Consider the following 19,108-nt stretch of genomic DNA (forward strand, 5'->3'; position numbering starts at 1 on the left):
TGGAGAAGATTACTGGCTGCTCGCCTATATAGGTTTCCTGCTTCCTTAAGAGCTTTGAGGGGAATATTATTGAGAAGTTTACAGCCCTCAACTGAAATTATTGGTGTACGTTCCCAGGATTCCAAGCTGCTAATATTTGGTATTATATGCATGTAATCCTTGCTCTTCATTGTACAGTGGTTTAGTGGTCAGCAGCCTGGGCCAAACATAACCTTGCCGAGTAGTAACAAATCTTTTCTTTCTCATGTTGTTGTACTTCTGTCTCACCCATACAAGATTCATCTCTCACCCCCACATCTATATGTGTCCTACTTGGCTGTGCCCCATCATCTGGCCACTTTCCTTTCTGCCATCCTCCTCCCAAAAATTCCCGAGTGCTGTACAATTCTGTGGAAGCATGGTAGGGCTGAAGTACCAAAACACTGCTACCTTACCCTGAACATAAGTTGGATGGGTTCCCTGCACCAGGGTTAGGGGATCAGCTTTTCTGCTCAGTTTAGTGATGAGCTGTGAATAAATGCTTGATTCTGTGAATTGCTCCCTCACCACAAAGTGCCTCATAGGAACCAGCCACAATTTGACAGAATTTGAAATATTCTTTTAATGTAATCATCTTTGATTTTTCCTTCTTCCCCCCCCCAACAAATATTAGGATATATTGAAGGAGAAATTAGATAAATTATTGGAAGAAAATACAGCCTTGAAAGTGCAGAATTCCAAATTGGAACCAAACATCCAGACTGATACAGCACCATTACAGATTACCAGTGAGTTCTGGGGGAAAAAATTATAAAACAACCAATACGTGGGTGTGTTTGAACATGTTGAGACTGAGCCATCATTAGTCCAATGAGTAACTCCTTCTGCACTGGAGTGATGTGATCTCACTGGCTGCTGCCTTTAATCAAGCGAGCCGCCGCGTTCTGTACCAGCTGCAGGTTCCGAACCGTCTTCAAGGGTAACCCCACGTAGAGCGCATTACAGTAATCTAAACAAGAGGAGACCAGGGCATGTATTACCGATGGGAGCAGATGGTCGGGAAGGAAGGGGCGCAGCCGCCGTATCAGATGGAGTTGATACAGCGCTGCCCGGCTCACAGTTGACACCTGATCCTCCATGGACAGCTGGGAGTCCAAAATGACCCCCAGGCTGCAGACCTGGTCTTTCAAGGGTAGCCATACCCCATTCAACACCAGGTCAACATCCCCCAACCTCCTCTTGTCTCCCACCAAAAGTACCTCGGTCTTGTCAGGGTTCAGTTTCAGCTTATTCCTCCCCATCCAGCCACTCACTGTCTCCAGACATTTGGACAGGGATTCTATGGCCAACCTTGGTGAAGATTTGAACGACAGGTAGAGCTGCATGTCATCCGCATACTGATGACACCATACCCCAAACCTCCTGATGATAGCCCCCAGCGGCTTCACATAGATGTTAAATAGCATCGGGGAGAGGATGGAACCCTGTGGCACCCCACAAGTGAGTGGCCATGGTCCAGAACCTCCTCTCCCAGTGCTAGCCTCTGGTACCTGCCGGAGAGGAAGGACCGGAACCACCGCAACATGGTGTCTCCAATGCCCAACCCCTCCTGGCGGTCCAGGAGGATACTGTGGTCAACAGTATCAAAAGCCGCTGAGAGGTCAAGGAGAACAAGGAAGGAGCATTCACCCCAATCCAGAGCTCTCCTCATATCATCCACCAAGGCGACCAAGGCCGTTTCTGTCCCATGCCCAAGCCTGAAGCCCGACTGAAATGGGTCTAGATAATCGGTTTCTTCCAAGTGTGCCTTCAACTGCATCGCCACCACCCGCACAATCACCTTGCCCCAAAATGGCAGATTGAGGCTGGGCGAAAGTTGTTCAGAACTTGGGGATCCAAGGAGGGCTTCTTTAAGAGCGGTCTTATCACTGCCTCCTTGAGGGCTGATGGCATCACTCCCTCCTCAAGGGAGGCATTCACCATTGCCCTGATCCCCTCACCCAGTGTCTCTCTGCAGCCATAATGAGCCAAGATGGGCAAAGATCAAGTAAGCAGGTGGTCGGCCTTACAGATGAAAGCACCTTGTCCACTTCATCAGAAAGAAGAAGCTGGAACCAATCCCACAAAACCGGTTTGCCACAGGTCGCCTCTTGCTCACTAACTATCCACAGCGTGCGGAGTAACACTCCTAATCTAATCAATTTTATCTGCAAAGTGCCTTGCCAAGGCCTCACAGGAGGCCTTAGAATGCTCCAGTGGTTCCGGAGCCACAGGACTGACCAGGCTCCGGACCACTTGGAACAGCCTCCTTGGACAGCACTCTGCAGACGTGATAGAGGCAGCATAATATTCCTTTTTTGCTGCCTTCACCGCCACGTGATAGGCTGAAGATACAGCTCTAGCCCATGTCTGATGGTCTTTGGAGTGAGACTTTCGTCTCACCTCCTGTTTCAGAGCTCGTAACCACGGATTGAACCATGGTGCAGTCCGAGCCCTGTTCAGGGTGAGAGGGTGTTTCGGGGCCACCTGATCTAATGCCCCAGTGATAGCAGCATTCCAGCCACCCATCAGGGTCTTGACCGAGTGGCCATTGGCGTGCCCCAGAGAATCCCCAAGCACGTTCAGGAATCCATTCGAATCCATAAGACGCCTGGGGCGGACCATTTTAATGGGTCCTCCACCCGTGTGGAAGGGTTGTGGAACCGAGAAGTCTAACTTCACCAGATAGTGATCTGACCATGACAAGGGGGTGGTGGATATACCCCCGACTTCCAGATCACTCCCCGCTTCTCCAGAAACAAACACAAGGGCTAATGCATGACTGGCTACATGGGTGGGCCGAGTTGGAATATGGTGCAGCTCCCAGGAAGCCATGGTCTCCATGAAGTCCTGAGGTGCTCCTGTGAGGATGGCCTCTGAATGTACGTTGAAGTCCCCAACACCAATAAGTTAGGGGACTGTACACGCACATCAGAGACCACCTCAAGCACCTCAGCCAGGGAGTCAGTCGTGCAGCGGGGTGGACGGTACACGAGCAGAATCCCCAGACTGCCCTTCAGGCCCAACCTCCAGTACATGCACTCAGCAACCTTGGTCTCCCGGAGAGGGGGTCTGGTGAAGACCAAGGACTCTCGGTAAATAACAGCCAGTCCCCCTCCCCGATCCCCAGCCCTCGGCTGCTGGCATATGAAAATCCGGCTGGACACATGGCCACAAGAGTTGGAGCAGCAGCCTTGGCCAGCCAGGTCTCTGTAATACATGCCAGGTCTGCACCCTCATCCAGGATCATGTCATGAATGAAGGAGGTTTTCTGGGTAACAGACCTGGCATTGCAGAGCAGCAAACAAAGGCCAGAAGGTGGAGTCACGCCTCCCCAAGCCATCGTTTGGCTCTGGACAGGCCCGGAGCAGGGGATAGATGCTACACACCTCTCCCTTATTCCCCTTACCTGACATGGCCTGCCCCTAGTACTCCGCCAGCGCCTGCTGCCCAGCCTCGGCATGTTCTGGCCCCCAACACTCCCCCCACTGCCTCCATCAGGTGGACACATGCCCCCTCGCTCCCGCCTATCAGGCAGACTACCCACCCCTAAAAACACAACAAAATCCCCCAGAAATTAAAAAAACTAAAACAACAACAATTAAAAAATCCCCTTAAAAATAATGCCAGGCAGGAGTCCACAGTAGTGATAGTGGCGGCGGCGGCAGCACAGCAGCAGGCCCAGCAGCAGCAGGCATGCCTCTTCCCTGGTGGTGGCAGCTTCTCCTGCAGGCCCTGGCTCTCCCAGGCCACCTCAGCCAGCCAGCTTATGTAGCCCCTCCAGGAAGGGGCAGGTGGAAGCAGCACAGCTGGCTTGGTACCTGGGGGCTGGTCCTGCAGGGACTGGTGGTCTGCCAGGCAGAAGTCCGCAGGGAAGGCCTGGTGTTGGTGGTGGTGGTGGAGGCGGCGGCGGCAGCAGCTGGTGGCAGCTTCTCCTGCAGGCCCTGGCTGTGAAGTTCTTAGCGTCACAGCTTTCATAAGTGTTACTTCTGGCAGGGAAGGGAGAAACAAGCTCCCTGCAGTTTTTCCCTTCTGGCCAACGTATGGGGCTAGTTTGGTCGCCCCCTTGCCGTGATATGTATCCTGGAAGATGGGGATGCAACCTCCCAGTGGCCAGTGGATGAGGACCGAGTCTGCAGTCTCAGGGAGCTGTCAGCTGAAGCTATGTGTTCCTACTGGCAGGGAGGGGTGAAGTGAGATCCCTGCAGCTGCTCCTTCTCTGGCTGATTTATGGGGCTAGGTTGGTCTCCCCCTTGTGTGATTTTTATCCTGGGAGGCATGGGGTGCATCCTCCCAATGGCCCTTGGTTCTCAGGCCAATGGATGCTGCCTAACTGTATTGTATCTCTTTCTTTAGAGTTTGAAGCCCAGAACAGGCAGTTAACAGATGAGAATGCTAGTTTGAAGCAACGTCTCGAGAACTTTAACAAGGTGCAGGAGCTCACAGAAATGTTACAGGAAAGCCACAGGTAGAAGCTGAAAATCAAGTGAAAACCGAGAGCTCTGGGATTTCAAACTGTTTTAATTTGCTCTTGTATTGCATTATTCAGTGGTGGCTAGTGCCTCCAAAAAGTAGGAATCTTCCAGGCCCCACACTTTCTTTCACCTCCATCCACCCAAAGCTACTCCTACTCTGCTCAGTTATGATAACCAAATGCCTCTCCATAGAATGCTAAATATTGGGAGAAACAATGAAACAGAATACTGGACTAGAAGGAGACAAGAGATTACAAACTGAACAAGAGGTAGAGGTTGGGTCCCTCAATCACTTTTCCTTACAAAAATTTCAGACCAGGTCCACTTCTTCCTAAAAACATGCTTCCAGATTTTTCCTTTCTTCCCCAAAATAAAAGAAGATCCCAATTTCTTTCATTCCACCTGTTCTGTTTTAGCAGTTCCATAATGCTAGAGGGAGAGTAAGTACCAATAAATTGCAGAGGAAATGGACAAGTAACGAAAGAAATAATGGGATCTCTTTCCGTGACTGACTGACCTACTCTTGCACACATGCAAAATGCACATAAGCATCAACTCAATATCCTTAAGGGGGAAAAGGCAAATTGGAGTTCTAACGCACATAGGGCATTCTCAGTCCCGCCCCCCGCCCCCCATTTGTGGAGCTCCTTCCCAGGAGAGGTGTGATTAGCCCCACTGTGAATATTATTAAATGAATGTTAAAGACTTTTTTAAACAAGCATTTTTCTTTGATAATTGTTATGTTTTATTTGTTTTATTTGTATTTGTAGTATCAATATCTGTAAATTGCTGTATGATCTTGATTTGCGGAACATGGGGATATAAGGACTGTGAAAAAAATAGTAGAGTGAAGGGGGTTAAGAGGAGAAGATGGTAAGAGGAGAAGATCCTTATTTCCCCAATGAGAGGATATATACACGTGCATAACACCTATACCTGGAAACTTCAAAAGAATAACCGAAATAAAAATTACAGCAACAACAACAGGACCAGAGAAGGAAGGGCATGGATGGAGTTAAGGACCATTTTTCAAAATAGCAAACCAAATACACCCACAGATTCCATGTGGGCCAACAGCAAGATCTGAAGGAGCCTGTGAAAGTGAAACCTGGGAGGTTATTCAGTTGCTGCACTGAAAATTCTGCCAGAAGAGGCAAAGAATTTTGGAGAAGCATGGAAGAGTTGCTTTGGTGGACTTTCTTTAGTGAGACTAGCTCTCTTGTCTCCTCCAGTGGCCCACTAGATGCCCCTGGAAAAAAGTCCCAACCAGGCTTGGTGATTGCAAGTCCCTTTTGTTTTTCTCTAGCATCTGGTAATGGAGAATCCAGAGCTGTACACTGAACTTCATTATTACTTAAAGTAAAAGTCATTACTTTATTTAGTGTGCACCAGGTGGGGTGCTTTTTAAAAAATTAAGGAGAAAGGCAATGTTTCTAAATTTAAAATGTGGGTATGTTGAATAAATAGATCAGCCTCCCAGTTCCTCTGATGTAAAATATTTCAATTCACTGTCAGTCTAGTTTTGTTCTGGACAGTGGCAACTTGCGGTTTTTCAGTTCATGGAAAGGAAGGAGTGAGCTCATTTTGAGTACATTGCTCACACTGTAGACCACTTGCACAAGCAGAGCTTTTGCACAAGTCTGCCTCTGCCAGAACTGACAGTCAGTTTTGAAAATGCAGCATTCATTTGCAGCTTTCAACCTAGTCAGCATAGGGCATTGATTATCCGTCCTAAGGTGAGTGCAGTAGTGTGTGCACAGAGGGATTGCTGTAAGTCCCAACTAAACCCCTCCCTCCTCAGGATGTGCACGCTGCAGCTAGTAATTTCTTGGATTTGGAGGTGGTGTCAGGATGAGGATGAAGGGAGGAGGGTTCAGCTGGCCATATTATGAGGCCTCTGCTCTTCATGCCAGGAAGCTTTGTGTCATTACTTTATTTCCTAATGGAATAAGTTACAAAAAATATATGTGATGGTTTCTTACAGAACATTGGTTTCTACCAATGAGCGTCTTTTAAAGGAACTGGATGAGACACGTTCAAAACATGTGGCTGAGGTGGAACAGCTAAACTGGAACTACAATCAGTTAAAGAAAACAATGGACACGCCGCTGCTGCCACCAACTACAACAGCACCACCTCTTCCTCTTGCTCCCAATCCTGCTCCCACTCCTACTCCTGCTCCCGATCCTACTCCCACTCCCCCTAGCAACGTGAATAACAACAGGTGGTAGTAAAGGAAATTCTCTGTAAATGATTTAAAAGGTTGATTAATCCTGGGGGTGATTTACCAACATGAACCAATCATTACTACTGTGGCTGATGTCTCTTGTACTATACTGCTTTATTTTTTTTAGATTTTTTCCTGTAAGTTTATTAATGTATGACTGAAAGAATTAAACTGTTGAATGAGTTTAATGCAGATTTGAATGATGGCAATGTATAAGGTAAGTTGAGGTTTTAAGTGAGAGCAAAGTGACATCTTCTATTGTGATGTTGTCCTCACCTTAAAAACTTTTTCTAATACAGATTATGACAATTATTGATCAAGTCACCGTTGCAAAGCTGTAGCTCTGATACTTTAGAAATAACGTTGAATTATGGCATTAAGATATGCTTAAACAATGAGCACTCCTGCTCATGTTATGAAATCTGCGTCCAGTGGAACTTGCTCTCTAGTAAGTCTGTTTAGGAATGCCCCCTTAGAGAGGAGGAGATAATGTACCTTTTCATGTGCTTGAAAATAATCCTCTTTTTCCCTTCTTCTGTTCTTGGTAACCAGGGAAAGTGATAACTGCTGACAAAGAACTTGCCATTGGCTTATATGACCAAGAGCTGCTATTTCCATATTCCATTAAAAATTATGCTTTTGAATGTTGTTTCACTGATACACTGTCCAAATTTTCATGAATACTGACTGAATTGTATCAATTAGGTTGATTTCTCACTGAGATCCAATTTCTGCTGGTATGAAATACCTTATGTGTGTGTGTGTGCGCGCACGTGTGTCATTACTGAAGTGACCATTTGTTTTCATTGACATTCTAGACAATTGTTTCTGTATTTCAAAACGATTGAAATCTTATTTGAGCAAAGGATGAAACTATCGTGACACTGTTGAACATAATACTGGCAAATAGAATAATTTCCATTGCAGTTAAATATTTTACATATGCTGATGAAATAGGACTTAAGGGATCACCAATCAGTGTGCCTCTCAAGGCCAAGTGAACCATGTAGGAACTACATCAGCGCATGTAGTCACAGCATTAATCCGCAAATCTGTTTGCTATTACTGTTTTTTAAAAATCTATTGCAATGTGTTTCTACTGGAATAACACATTGCCCTTTCACAAGCATAATCGAGCACTGAAAACTAGGGTGTATTTTGTGTGTGTGTGTTAAAATCAAGCAATGAGATACAGTGTGCATTTCCTACTTGAGAAATGTCAGTAGATCAGATAAAAACTTCTCTAAATGCACCCTTTTTTTTAAAGCTGGGTTTTTCTTCATCGTTTCCAGATGAAGCTTTCTAATTATAATAAAACATTTGTTTTTTTAATGAAGCAATCATTTGAAAACTCTATCCTGTCATGGTTTTAAAATAAAGACCTTTTTCTACTGGGCCTCATAAAGAAAGTTTCTAATGCTCAAGGTCCAGGTTTCCACAGTGGCAGCTTGCTGTGATACTTTCTGATGGATCTTGAGATCATAAGTAGAGTATAGCGAGATTCGGACATACAGAAATGGGCAGGCACCAAGATTTTGTTAATGCCTTTCAACAGTTGAATGTGTACATACTTAATATTTTTGTGCATCAGTGACTGACTATAAAAGAACAGTTCACAATCCTTCTTTGCATAAGGTGTCGTGTAGGGCTATTTTGAACAAAGGGGATCATCCCTTCTTATCAAAGTTCCTCTGTCTCTCATCCAATCTGCCTGATGCCTAGGAACCCTAATTTGTTGTTGATGTTATTCCTTCGAATTGTACATTCTCTTTCAGTGGCACTGTGAGGGTCCTATGAGCGTGCGAGGTTAAGGGAAATGGCTTTTGCCTCGTATCACCCTGAACGATGAGGGGGGCCCTCTCAGTTGTGGTCCCGCTTGCTCCAAGACAGTAGGGCTTTCTCAGACTGCCACTACCGTCCATCTATTTTTAAACTCCATGCTGGTTCTTCTCTCTCCCTCTCCTGGGTCATATCGCTAGGTCAGGAATGAAGTCAGAGTGCTGCGACTATCACAAGTGACTACCAATGGGGGCGAGTTAAGAAGAGTTATTTTGTTCTCCCACACAGCAGGCATGCTCCTCAGAGCCTCCAGTGGCTCTCAAGAGAGGCTGGATGAAGGCTCAATCTTCCACAAGAAGGGGACTCTCCCAGGCCTGATTGCCAAGAACCTCTGCTGTGGAGAGGAGGTTTCTGATGACAACAACCCTGCCAGACATGGCAGCTATCCTGCACCAGTGCTGCCCCAGCCAAGGAGAACTCACATAGGCTCTGGTAAATCTTGCCCTGGGAAGAGCAAACCTTATTCCCCTTCCCATTTTATATATGAGGAGGCTCACCGCCCATAGTTTTGCAAGTGGATCAGGAAAGTAGTGGTTTCCAATCTAAGCTAGGCCTTCGTAGCCTGGTAGGGTAGTGGTCAAAGGAAAATGACATCAAATGTTATGATTCCACTTCTCTTCCCCCCACCCCAAGTGAAAAGGGTCATGCGGGTGCCCTGCAACCATTTCAGAAGGAGCACACAGTTCTTCAAGGAAATGGAACTTCTAAGAGTTTCCATAGGTGGATTGAGACTTCACAGTCTTCCATAAAATAGCCAAGGAAAAGGAAAGGTTCCTCCTGTGCAAGCACTGGGTCATTACTGACCCCTAGAGGGACGCCGCTTGTGCTGGCATGTTCCTGGCAGACTGTAGCAGGGTGGTTTGCCATTGCCTTCCCCAGTCATGGCTACCTTTCCCCCAGCAAGCTGGTTACTCATTTTACCAACCTCGGAAGGATGGAAGGCTGAGTTGACCTGAGCCAGCTACCCAAGACCCGGCTTCCGCTGGGATTGAACTCAGGTTGTGGGGAGAGTTTCAGTTGCAATACTGCCGCCTACTACTCTGCGCCACACGAGGCTCTAAAATAGCCAAAGGTGCCCTTTTTATGGCTGTCAACCTAGATGCAATACAGTTCTGTGTGAGCCATGGTGCTTGATGCAGTCATAAGATGGAAGCTATGCTGCGTGGAGCTTGTGCAACCCCAGGGTGTCTATGGGATCATAGTACACTTACTGTTGGAGCTTGCAGCAAAGCAACTTGGTTAGCAATCTTCCAGGAATCTTCTCAGCACACTCAGCTGTACATATTTTTTGCTTTAAGCTGCTATGAGCACTCAAGTGCTAGCCCTGCAGGCAATTTGTGTATTATATTGGTTTTTATTGTAACTAGTAGGAAACTGAGGGAGATGCAAAATGTGGTATGAATGATGTGCCAAATATGAGTAGGGTTCAGTGCCAGGCAATATTTCTTTTGGCAATAGTAGGGCAAGTATACTTTGAATGCAAGATAAGGCAGGTTAAATACATGCGCCACAACAACCCCGCATTTCCAAGATCCACAACAACCCCGCAGTTCCAAGATGTGCTAAGTCGGCAAAGGGTGCAACCCTATGCCTTTAGTGCTGCATATTATGCAAAGAAGCAAAAATTGTCCTGATCATGTGCATCATGGCACAGAACCTCAGGCCCAGGGGCCAAGTCCAGCTGTCAGCTTCCCAGTTAGCCTCTGCCCCTGGACCCTCCCCCTTTCCCCCAGTCATTGATTGTTTCGTGGTTCCCCAGCTTTTGTGCAGTTTTTTTCTCATTCTAAAAAGTTGAAATGCCTCCAATCCTAGGGCTCAGTTACTGGCAGACAGAGCTTTAAGGTAAAACATCCTCAAATTTTGGTCCTGCCCTTTTGCACCCACCATGAGAACACAGCCAGCCAGAAGCTTCTCTGAAATGGCATTCAGCCCTCAGGCTGAAATAGGCTATATGCATGTACAAATGAATCTCAGTTGCCACAAGCAAATAAGACATCTATATTAAACACATTTATTGATCACTTTACCAACTTAAGATAGAATTCTATACACTGAGCAGCAATAATATACATTACAGAAAGCTTGAGTCTAAAGAGCAATGGTATACACAATGTATAAACTGACTAATCTACTCTAAAGCCAAGCTTTTACAGCACTATTTGAACAATTGCTGAATTTGAACATTTCTAATTGATAAATGTTTACTTCACAAAAGCAGCTTACCATGGTTAATGTAGCTTTTAGAAATTAGCCAGACAACTTGGAGAAAATCAGCATCCAGAACACTTGTCACTACTTTAACATTCACACTGATAAAAGTGATAACACACTTTAAGTTTCTAGCATTAATAAACTGTGTAAAAATATATTGCATATATATATATATATATTTATATATAAATTTGTTTCATTTTCCTGAAAAAGCCGAGTACAAACTAGTAGTATATAACCCTCTTTCAAGTTTCTTTTAATTTATTTGTGTAAAGATGTAATACTAGTAGTTTAAATTAATACAAAATAAAGACGTGGGTCAGAACAGGCCAAGGTGACATAGAAGTAGTCAACTCTTGCTTGGGGCCTTCCCTTTCACCATTATATTGGCAAAACTATTTTGCAGTGGCCAAATGCCTGGTTCTTTTTCATCAGACTTACACTCATGCTAGTCCTGTGTTTTCTTTAATCATTCAGTTAAAGCTAATCTTTCCTTTGGTAGCTGTTTAACGTGGAAAAGTTCAGTGGCTTTTGGGTCAACTTCCAAAGTTACACAGGATTTTCACAACATTATCATCTCAGTGAGCACAACAGGCAGAATCTGGCAAAATATGGGGCAAATTAGACAAAGTATGATTGTATTTAACATGTATGCTTCCCTGTTGTTTTTTTAAACAGCTATTTAAACAGCCCAGTCAAGATTGGGGCTGCTGGAAGTAGGCCTTAATCCTATACATACACGTTCTGACAAAAATCACTCCTCCCGAAACTGCTGTTCCCCTGGGAGGAAGATCCATCAGTTCTACACTCTATACAGGTTTGCCCAGTAAGCACCTCCCTCCATTAATTGTAACACCCCTCGCCCCCTTAGGTGAGTCTTACTGCTAGGTAAGTGCCTAGGACTGCAGCAGTAGTATTAATAATTCATTCGAAATTTGTACTCATTGTGCTCAGAACAACCAATTTTGACTTTTTGAGATTTGTTAGCATGAATAAATAGTCTGCGGGTTATTATTTGTTTTAATTGATGTGTCAATGAGAAGAAATGTCAATTTTGATTATGTTGTCTTAGTGTTCCAAGCAAATTCCCCCACTCCACTACTAGTCACCATATGATGTAATTGCATTGGTAGGCAGCCAAAGGCAAGCAAGCTGAATGCAAACAAGGTCTTAACATATGCTAATGTTTATATGTACATGACATGGCAGCAAAATCTGATGTGTTTGCTCAAACTGTACAAAACAGAAAAAGGGGCAAAGAATAATATGGACAAACAAAGAATATTAGTCAAAACAACCTTTGGTGTAATTACATAGTTTTCCTCTTCTGCTTAAAATCTATGGAAACATTTAAATTTCAATAAGCATAAACGAACATTTATCCATGTCCAGTTCAGGCAGCACCTTCTGGGAACTGTTTCCATATTGACTCGTCTGTATCATCTGTATTGCAGAAGATTCCAAGGTCTGTTTTAGGGTACATACCAAGGTCATGCAGCCCTGCCTAAGCCCCCTGTGCCCCACTGAAGCTCAACATGAGCTGAGTGAGCTCTGGTGGTATGCACACTGCAGGAGAGAGATAGGTATCAGAGGACAGTGGGTTGGATCCAGAGTAAGTACTTAGGTCCCACTGAAATCAATGGATACAGTTCACCAGGCAGGCAGGCCGTGTTACTATCAGTGAGCAAGGCAGAGGTCAAGATGGAAGAGTTAAAAGGAGGATTTTCTAAGCCTGACCCAACTAATGTATTGAGAAGACTGGTGGAGTGGTATATTGTTTTATCACAAATACAAGATACAACTAAGCCCACAGTTACATCACAACATGTGGTGAAAAATTGTGTGATTTCCTTAGCGTTATTAGGGATACTTTAACAGGATTTCTTATACCAGTAGTGTGTTGGACTAGATAGCCTTTGAAGTCTCTTCCAACTCTATGATTCTATGCCAATTTCCTCACTGATCTGTTTTCTCAACACATCAAGGTGGCCTTGTGGATTGGCCCTCTTAAAAGAAACACTAGTCAATGTTCCCCAGTTGCATTATTTTCTGTTTTAGTCCATGACCCTTGTTCAGTAGGAAGGCAACAGCTACAGCAAGCCATTTCCCTTTTAGCAGGATCTACCCTACTTTCTTCTTGGACTATTGCTTCCCTAGCTGCAGCACTATTTGACACAAGAGACAGGCACCGGGTTCATACGATCAGCAGAGGAAACAACGCAGCGTTGTTTCCCTGCCCTGTGCATGCTGGTCATGCAACCAGGATTACCCTAATCACCCACGCTGCAGGTTGCTGTGTTTTCTGAACCTGGTAGGGTGACTTTTCACCCACCCTGTAACCCATGGCTTGCAGTAGGGGTTGCAGGGTGAGTGAAAAGTCCCCATGGCTGCACCTCACACCGGGTTCGGGCAACACAGTGCAGGTAATTAGGGTAATCCCGGTCACATGACCAGCACACCCAGGGGGAACAACCAACACTGCATTGTTTCCCCCGTTAATCGTCTGAACACCCTGAAAGGGTTGGATGTAGACTTATTCATACTTATCACAGAGCCATTGAAATCAATGGGACTTAACTTAGTCATAATTAACAGTGTCCCATTAATTTCAGTGGGTTTGCGTTCAGTATGACTACATCTGGATCCAACCCAATGGAAATATACTTTGCCATCCTATAGGTACCTTGGTGTCAGCAAATCTATATTCACCGGTGGAAGGATGAATTACCTAAGGCAGGGATAACAGCCTGTAAATGGGTTAGGAGGAAAGAGCCTAAATCTCACCACTACTGGTGTTAGCATAGCCCTCCATGGATAGGACGGATGCTGTGAATACTTCCCGCTTCTGATGTAAAATCCACATACTGAAGATAAATGCGCTGAACGTACAATGGGTATCACTGGAGTCTCTCTGTCTTAGACACATGAAAGTGGTGACTAGACCCAATAGTGAATTGAAGATGTTAATATGTATGTGATGGGAAATGATTCAAGTCTGCATCATATTGCTTAAATAAATAATGCTTTTAAGGGTGCCCTATGGGGATAGTCAGCCACCGCCGAACTTGGATGTGATCAACTATCCAATTCAGGGCAGGCGAAGCGCAGAAGGGATCTTCTCCACGCTCCAGCCATCCTGCATTGGTGGCAAGATGGCAGATTTGGGCTATTTAGCCAGGGCACCTCGGAACAGGAGGGAGGGAGGCTAGATGGTGCATAGGAAGTGTTGTAATGGCGCTTATGCCCTCCCCCAGGAACGCCCTCTTTTTGGTCGCTCCACAGTGCTCTTATGAGCGTGGATCTAGGGATGAACCATGCCACCTACGAGGGGGTGGGGGAGGGGAGGTGGCTTTCTTGGAACCAGCCTCAGAGTGCTGGCTCTGAGTTTGGTTCCCAGAAAATGAAAAATCCTAAGTGATTTCAAATTAAAGCCATTTGCACATGTTGTGTGCAATGCTGATTTGGATCTGAATTCAGACACATACATATTATTGCTTTTTGCAAAATGGGGCCAAGTTTGCAATCCTAAGACACACTTAGTAGACTAGAGAGTAAGCTCCATTGAATACCCGGGGAGGGAACTTGATTCCAAGGAAACTTCTATAGGATTGCACTGCCAAATACATAATAGTAGCATGTTGGAAGGTGGAAACATCCACAGAAATAAGGAGACAAGTTTTTACAGATCCCTAGCTCATGGTAAGTTTCATTTAGATCAGGGGTAAGCAACCCAGTGCCTTCAACATGTTTTGAACTATAACTGCCATGATCCCTGACCATGGATACAAACCATGGACTTCAGCAATTAATGACTTGGCCCCCGTATTGCCCCAAGATGAATAATATTTTGAGAGAAGAGCAAGTCCTTATCATTCTGGGCTCACATTCCTTCCCTATTTACAGCTCTACATCCACCTCTTAAGCAACCATACATAGTAGTCAGAAAACAAGGTTGCATCACCTGTGCTGATCTGTGAGGCTTCCAGTGAACTGGAGATGGAACTAAAAGTGCCAGTTGGTGGTGCCATACTTAGGAACATAGGAAGCTGCCTTATACTGAGCCAGACCATTGGCCCATCTAGCCCAGTATTGTCGACACTGACCGGCAGCAGCTCTCAAGGGATTCAGGCAGGATTCTTTCCTCATGCTACCTCGAGAAGGCAGGAATCAAACCTGGGACTTTCTGCATGCAAAGCATGTGCTCTGTCACACTGAGCTATGGCCCCTGCCCACTTCAACTAAATAGCAACCTAAGGAAGGCCAGAGCCATTGCAAGCCACTGACTACAATTTGTCCGAGGTAGGCTAGCAATGGTTTTGGATTAGCACCCATACACAGGTAAGGTGACACTATTTGAGTACTACTACATGCACAGATTTACAAATAGAATAATTTTGGCTATAGCTAATTGGTAACAGTGAGCAGAAAAGGTGTGCACTACAAGCGAAATGTGCAAAAGGTGACTATTTGGCACTCATGCAAGGGCTCACATACGGCCAGGACTACTGCTCACATATTTTCCTCCTTATTGGGAAGTTCAAGTCACTTAATTCTATACTGACAGAAGTAGAACATGCTTATATGTGATTATAAATATGAGACACGAACAAATATCCTTTGTAGCTGCATGTGAATCTCAAGGCATAGGTAGATTTGAAACAAGACAGAGTGGGATGGATCCAGAATCTACCTTCCATTGCTAAAAGGGTTCGACTTGCAAAAGGTGCCTCTGCTTGATTTTCGGCGATCCCCCTGCATCACTGCTCACCCCATTCAGCAGGATCCCCTGCCCCGTGTAGCATTTTCCCAGGGTTGTAGGTGCCATCGGAAGGTGCAGGAGGCAGGGAAATCCACTGTTGCCAGCTCAGTTGCACATGCCTAAATCTGGATCCAACCCTATGTATTGTACATTCAGCCACAAAGTGTCCAAACCTCATTCCATAACAACAGCCCACAAAATAAACTGAAAATTCAAACTGGCAGTATTATGATTTGTCAGGGGTGATGATGGGGGGGGTTCAACAATATGAAATTGTCCTGAGCAAAGCTGGGGGCAGGGGAAATGGGAGGATGAAATTGGCAAGTTCTTTGACAAGTATGGAATATGGCTCTGCTGAGGTAAATGAAACAGTGTGTGCAGAGGGTGAAACGAGGGGAATATGCCTCTGTGGGACTACATAGCGGAAAGGTAGACTTGCGAGTGATGCATGTGAGCAAGATCACGGATAAAAAATATTTAAAGAAATTATGACCCCATTTGTGCAAATTTGAAGACCTGAAAATACCCAATTTGAGCAAATTGCTGCCAAAAAACCTGGAATCCACATATTGGACTGACTTGCTACAGATCAAGTCAACACCAGCAGGGTGAAATGAGGCGAACCCCACCACGGCTGAACCAGTAAAATCTGTTGAGATTTTACTCCTAAAATAGAATTCTCATACATCCTTACCCTGGAGTGACTTGTATTTCACATCACAGATTTAGGCTACATCAACTGCGCTGGCGGAAGCGGACTTTCTCACCCCCTCCTTCCCACAACAGCCCCTCCAGTCCCCTGAAAATGCTACACTGAGAATCTGAAGAGCCTGCTGAATGGGGTAAGCTGTGGTGTGGAGGGGGAATTCTCAAAAATCAGGCAGAGGAACTTTCCACGAATGGAGCCTTTGCAGTTCCTGGATCCAACCCACATTAAAGAACACTGAGCGCTTAACGAGATTGATTCAATCAGCAAGAAAGTTGTAAACATATTACTGTTGTAAAATAGCTTTTGAAAAAATCTACAGATACTATCATTATCATATTCACATTTGAAGAATTGTTTCACATTTTCTCCCCTTAATACAAGTTCCAAGGGGCCCAATGATGAGGAACTGTAACAGGAAGAGAGAGAAGACAAAGGCAGATTGCTGCATATTTATGACGTGTGCTGGAAGAAACCCTGAAAGAGAGGCAGAAGCTTTTGACAAGAAGTATACAGGGATAAGAATAGCAGAACAAAGAATATTCTAAGTACAACACTGGCACTCAAGCTGCGACTTAGGTCAATGAACTGGAGGTCATTCTGCTTTCACAAGTTGCCGCCTGAGGCATCTACAATCAGGCCCTTGGCTTCATCTGGGGCAGGTTTCTCCTCCTCCAGTGGCACTGTGCTCACCTAGGATGCAGACTATTGAATGCTCGGAAGAGAGAAAGCCAAGAGTTTCAGAGTGAAGAATCGGAGGGGAGAAACTAGGATGACAGAAAAGCAAGTGTCCTCTCATCACTGGCCTTGGTGCTTTCAGAGAGAAAGATCTGGCAAAAGTACTTGCTCTTTAGCCACTATACCACTCTTTAGAGCAGGGGTGGGCAACCCACGGCCCAAAGGCTTTATATGACCCGTCACTCCAGAATTTCATATACAAATGGTGCCTACAGTGGCTGCAGAGTGTCAAAAGGGTCAAGTGTAGCTTGCAAACAAGCTAATTTTGACGCTTTTGGCACTCTGTAGCCATTAAGGACACTTAAAAAAAAATCAGTGTGTGCGGGGGGGTAGAGCCCTCAGGGTGAAAATGAAAATGGCCCCTGGACCTCCTGTAGTTGCCCACCCCTGCTTTAGAGGTAGCATCTCTTGGTGTGTGTGTTTTTTTAAGTTTACTTCAAAATAAATAAAAATGCATATGGATTGCTCCTTTTCAAAAAGGGAATTACAGCAACCTTTGCAGACACTCAAAGGCCACCTACATCTAATCTGTAGAGTCCTGAAGTACATCACTGAGAGTTCTGCAGTTGACTTTAGTGATATAAAAAAGTTCCTATCAACTGAAAAATAAGCCATGGCCCGAACACGGTGACAACAATAACGCAAAGCTCCTCCCTCCAATGAGTAAACAGTGTTCACAGACAATTCACCTGAGCAAATAGCTGCTAAATTTTCAGACAAAAAAAGTGTTCCTCGGGTATCAAAAGACCCTGGACTCCTACAAGACTGGATCAACCAATGAAGCCTGCTCCAAATATATTTCTGATGTGCTTATCCCCCTGGACACTAATTGTGGAGTCATTCACATTCATAGTGTTAACTTGGGGGTGGAAATCATATTTGGATTTGTTGCTGTTATGAAGATTCTGCTCAGTGCAATAAAATGAGGTTCCCTGTGACCCTGCGTCGTAGGTTGTGCACCCCTGTTCTAGTCCCACAAAGACAGTATTTAACATTGGGTTGGATCCAGGATCTGCCATCCATTGACAGAAGAGCTCTGCTCACAGAAGGTGCATCTGCCCACTTTTCAGGAATTGCCTTGCTCCCCCTTCCACAGCTCACCTCAATCAGCAGGTGCCCCCACCTTCTGTATAGCTTTTTCAGGGGGTTGGAGGGGCTGCTGTAGGGCAGACAAGTCTGCTTCTGCCAGCCCAGTTGCACATGCCCAAACCTGGATCCAATCCATCATCATTATTATTATTATTGATTGACCTTCAAAGTGCAGGCTGAAGGATCCATGCCTGTAAGCTGTAAGAAACACCTTCCTTAATAATCAGGGTATAAGCAACTACAAGTGACAGATGGCGAGAGCCCGGACAGGGGCCAACATCAAGTTGTTGGCCTATGCGAATAAACAGTTGGGGTTACTGTAAGTAACTTTAGTGTACATTAGGCCTGTCAGATAGCTATAAGAAGTGGCAGTAAAATTAGTGAATCTCTATTTTTCTAAAGAGGAGCTATGGAAGAGCAGGGGTGAACTGCTGAACACTATTACATGGAAAACCAGGCTGAGTACTCAATTGCTAGTGAACACCCACACAAAAATTACAGCCATTATTTTATGGGATTATAAGCTCAATACAGTGTGGCATTTACTCAATAAGAAACATAGAAGGCAAGACGATCATATATTGAGCTAGACAGTTAGCATATGCACATGGTACATTAGATATGTTGTCCTTTTGAGGACAACATAAATTAGGTATTTCCTTTTTCTCCCTTACATGAAGCAATATTTCAGCACTACTTCGACTTTAGTTCATTGGAACTAGGGGTGCACGAAACCCACTTACCTGGTCTCGCAGCTTTTTGCGGTTGGGGGGAGGCGCTTCGCTGCTCTCCCCCCAAAGTTCAGGCCGGGGGGGGAGGCTTCCTGCCTCGCCCGGCCGAAATTCAGGCCGGGGGGGAGGCTTCCCGCCTCGCCTGGTCGCGAAATTAAAAGTTAAAAAAAAAAACGCCCCCGTGATAGGCTACGTGACGATTAACGTAGCCTATCACGGCTAGATCTGCAAAGTCAGCCGTGATAGGCTACGTAAATTGTCACGTAGCCTATCACGGGTGACTTAAAAAAAAAAAAAAAGTGCATACGCAAATGG

The 19,108-nt window shown here is 45.1% G+C and overlaps 1 protein-coding gene across 12 annotated transcripts in view; it reads left to right on the top strand.

Annotated features, from left to right (window-relative positions):
• Positions 1-18,968, top strand: part of CEP72 (centrosomal protein 72) — a 72,391-nt gene extending 53,423 nt beyond the window's left edge. For 8 of the 12 annotated variants that reach the window (XM_084857582.1, XM_084857584.1, XM_084857583.1 and 5 more), the window contains 3 exons: positions 653-767; positions 4,375-4,486; positions 6,478-18,968. In XM_084857582.1, the coding sequence (XP_084713708.1) occupies positions 653-767; positions 4,375-4,486; positions 6,478-6,724 (474 nt within the window). In that variant the 3' untranslated portion in view covers positions 6,725-18,968. The remainder of the gene's footprint in view (positions 1-652; positions 768-4,374; positions 4,487-6,477) is intronic. The other 4 variants (XR_014792251.1, XR_014792252.1, XR_014792250.1 and 1 more) reach the window with 4 other exon arrangements.
• The last annotated feature ends 140 nt before the right edge of the window (positions 18,969-19,108 follow it).

This window comes from Heloderma suspectum, chromosome 5, assembly GCF_057233095.1.
Source record: "Heloderma suspectum isolate Gila_16-S chromosome 5, 16-S_ref, whole genome shotgun sequence".
NCBI classification, from domain to species: Eukaryota; Metazoa; Chordata; class Lepidosauria; order Squamata; family Helodermatidae; genus Heloderma; species Heloderma suspectum.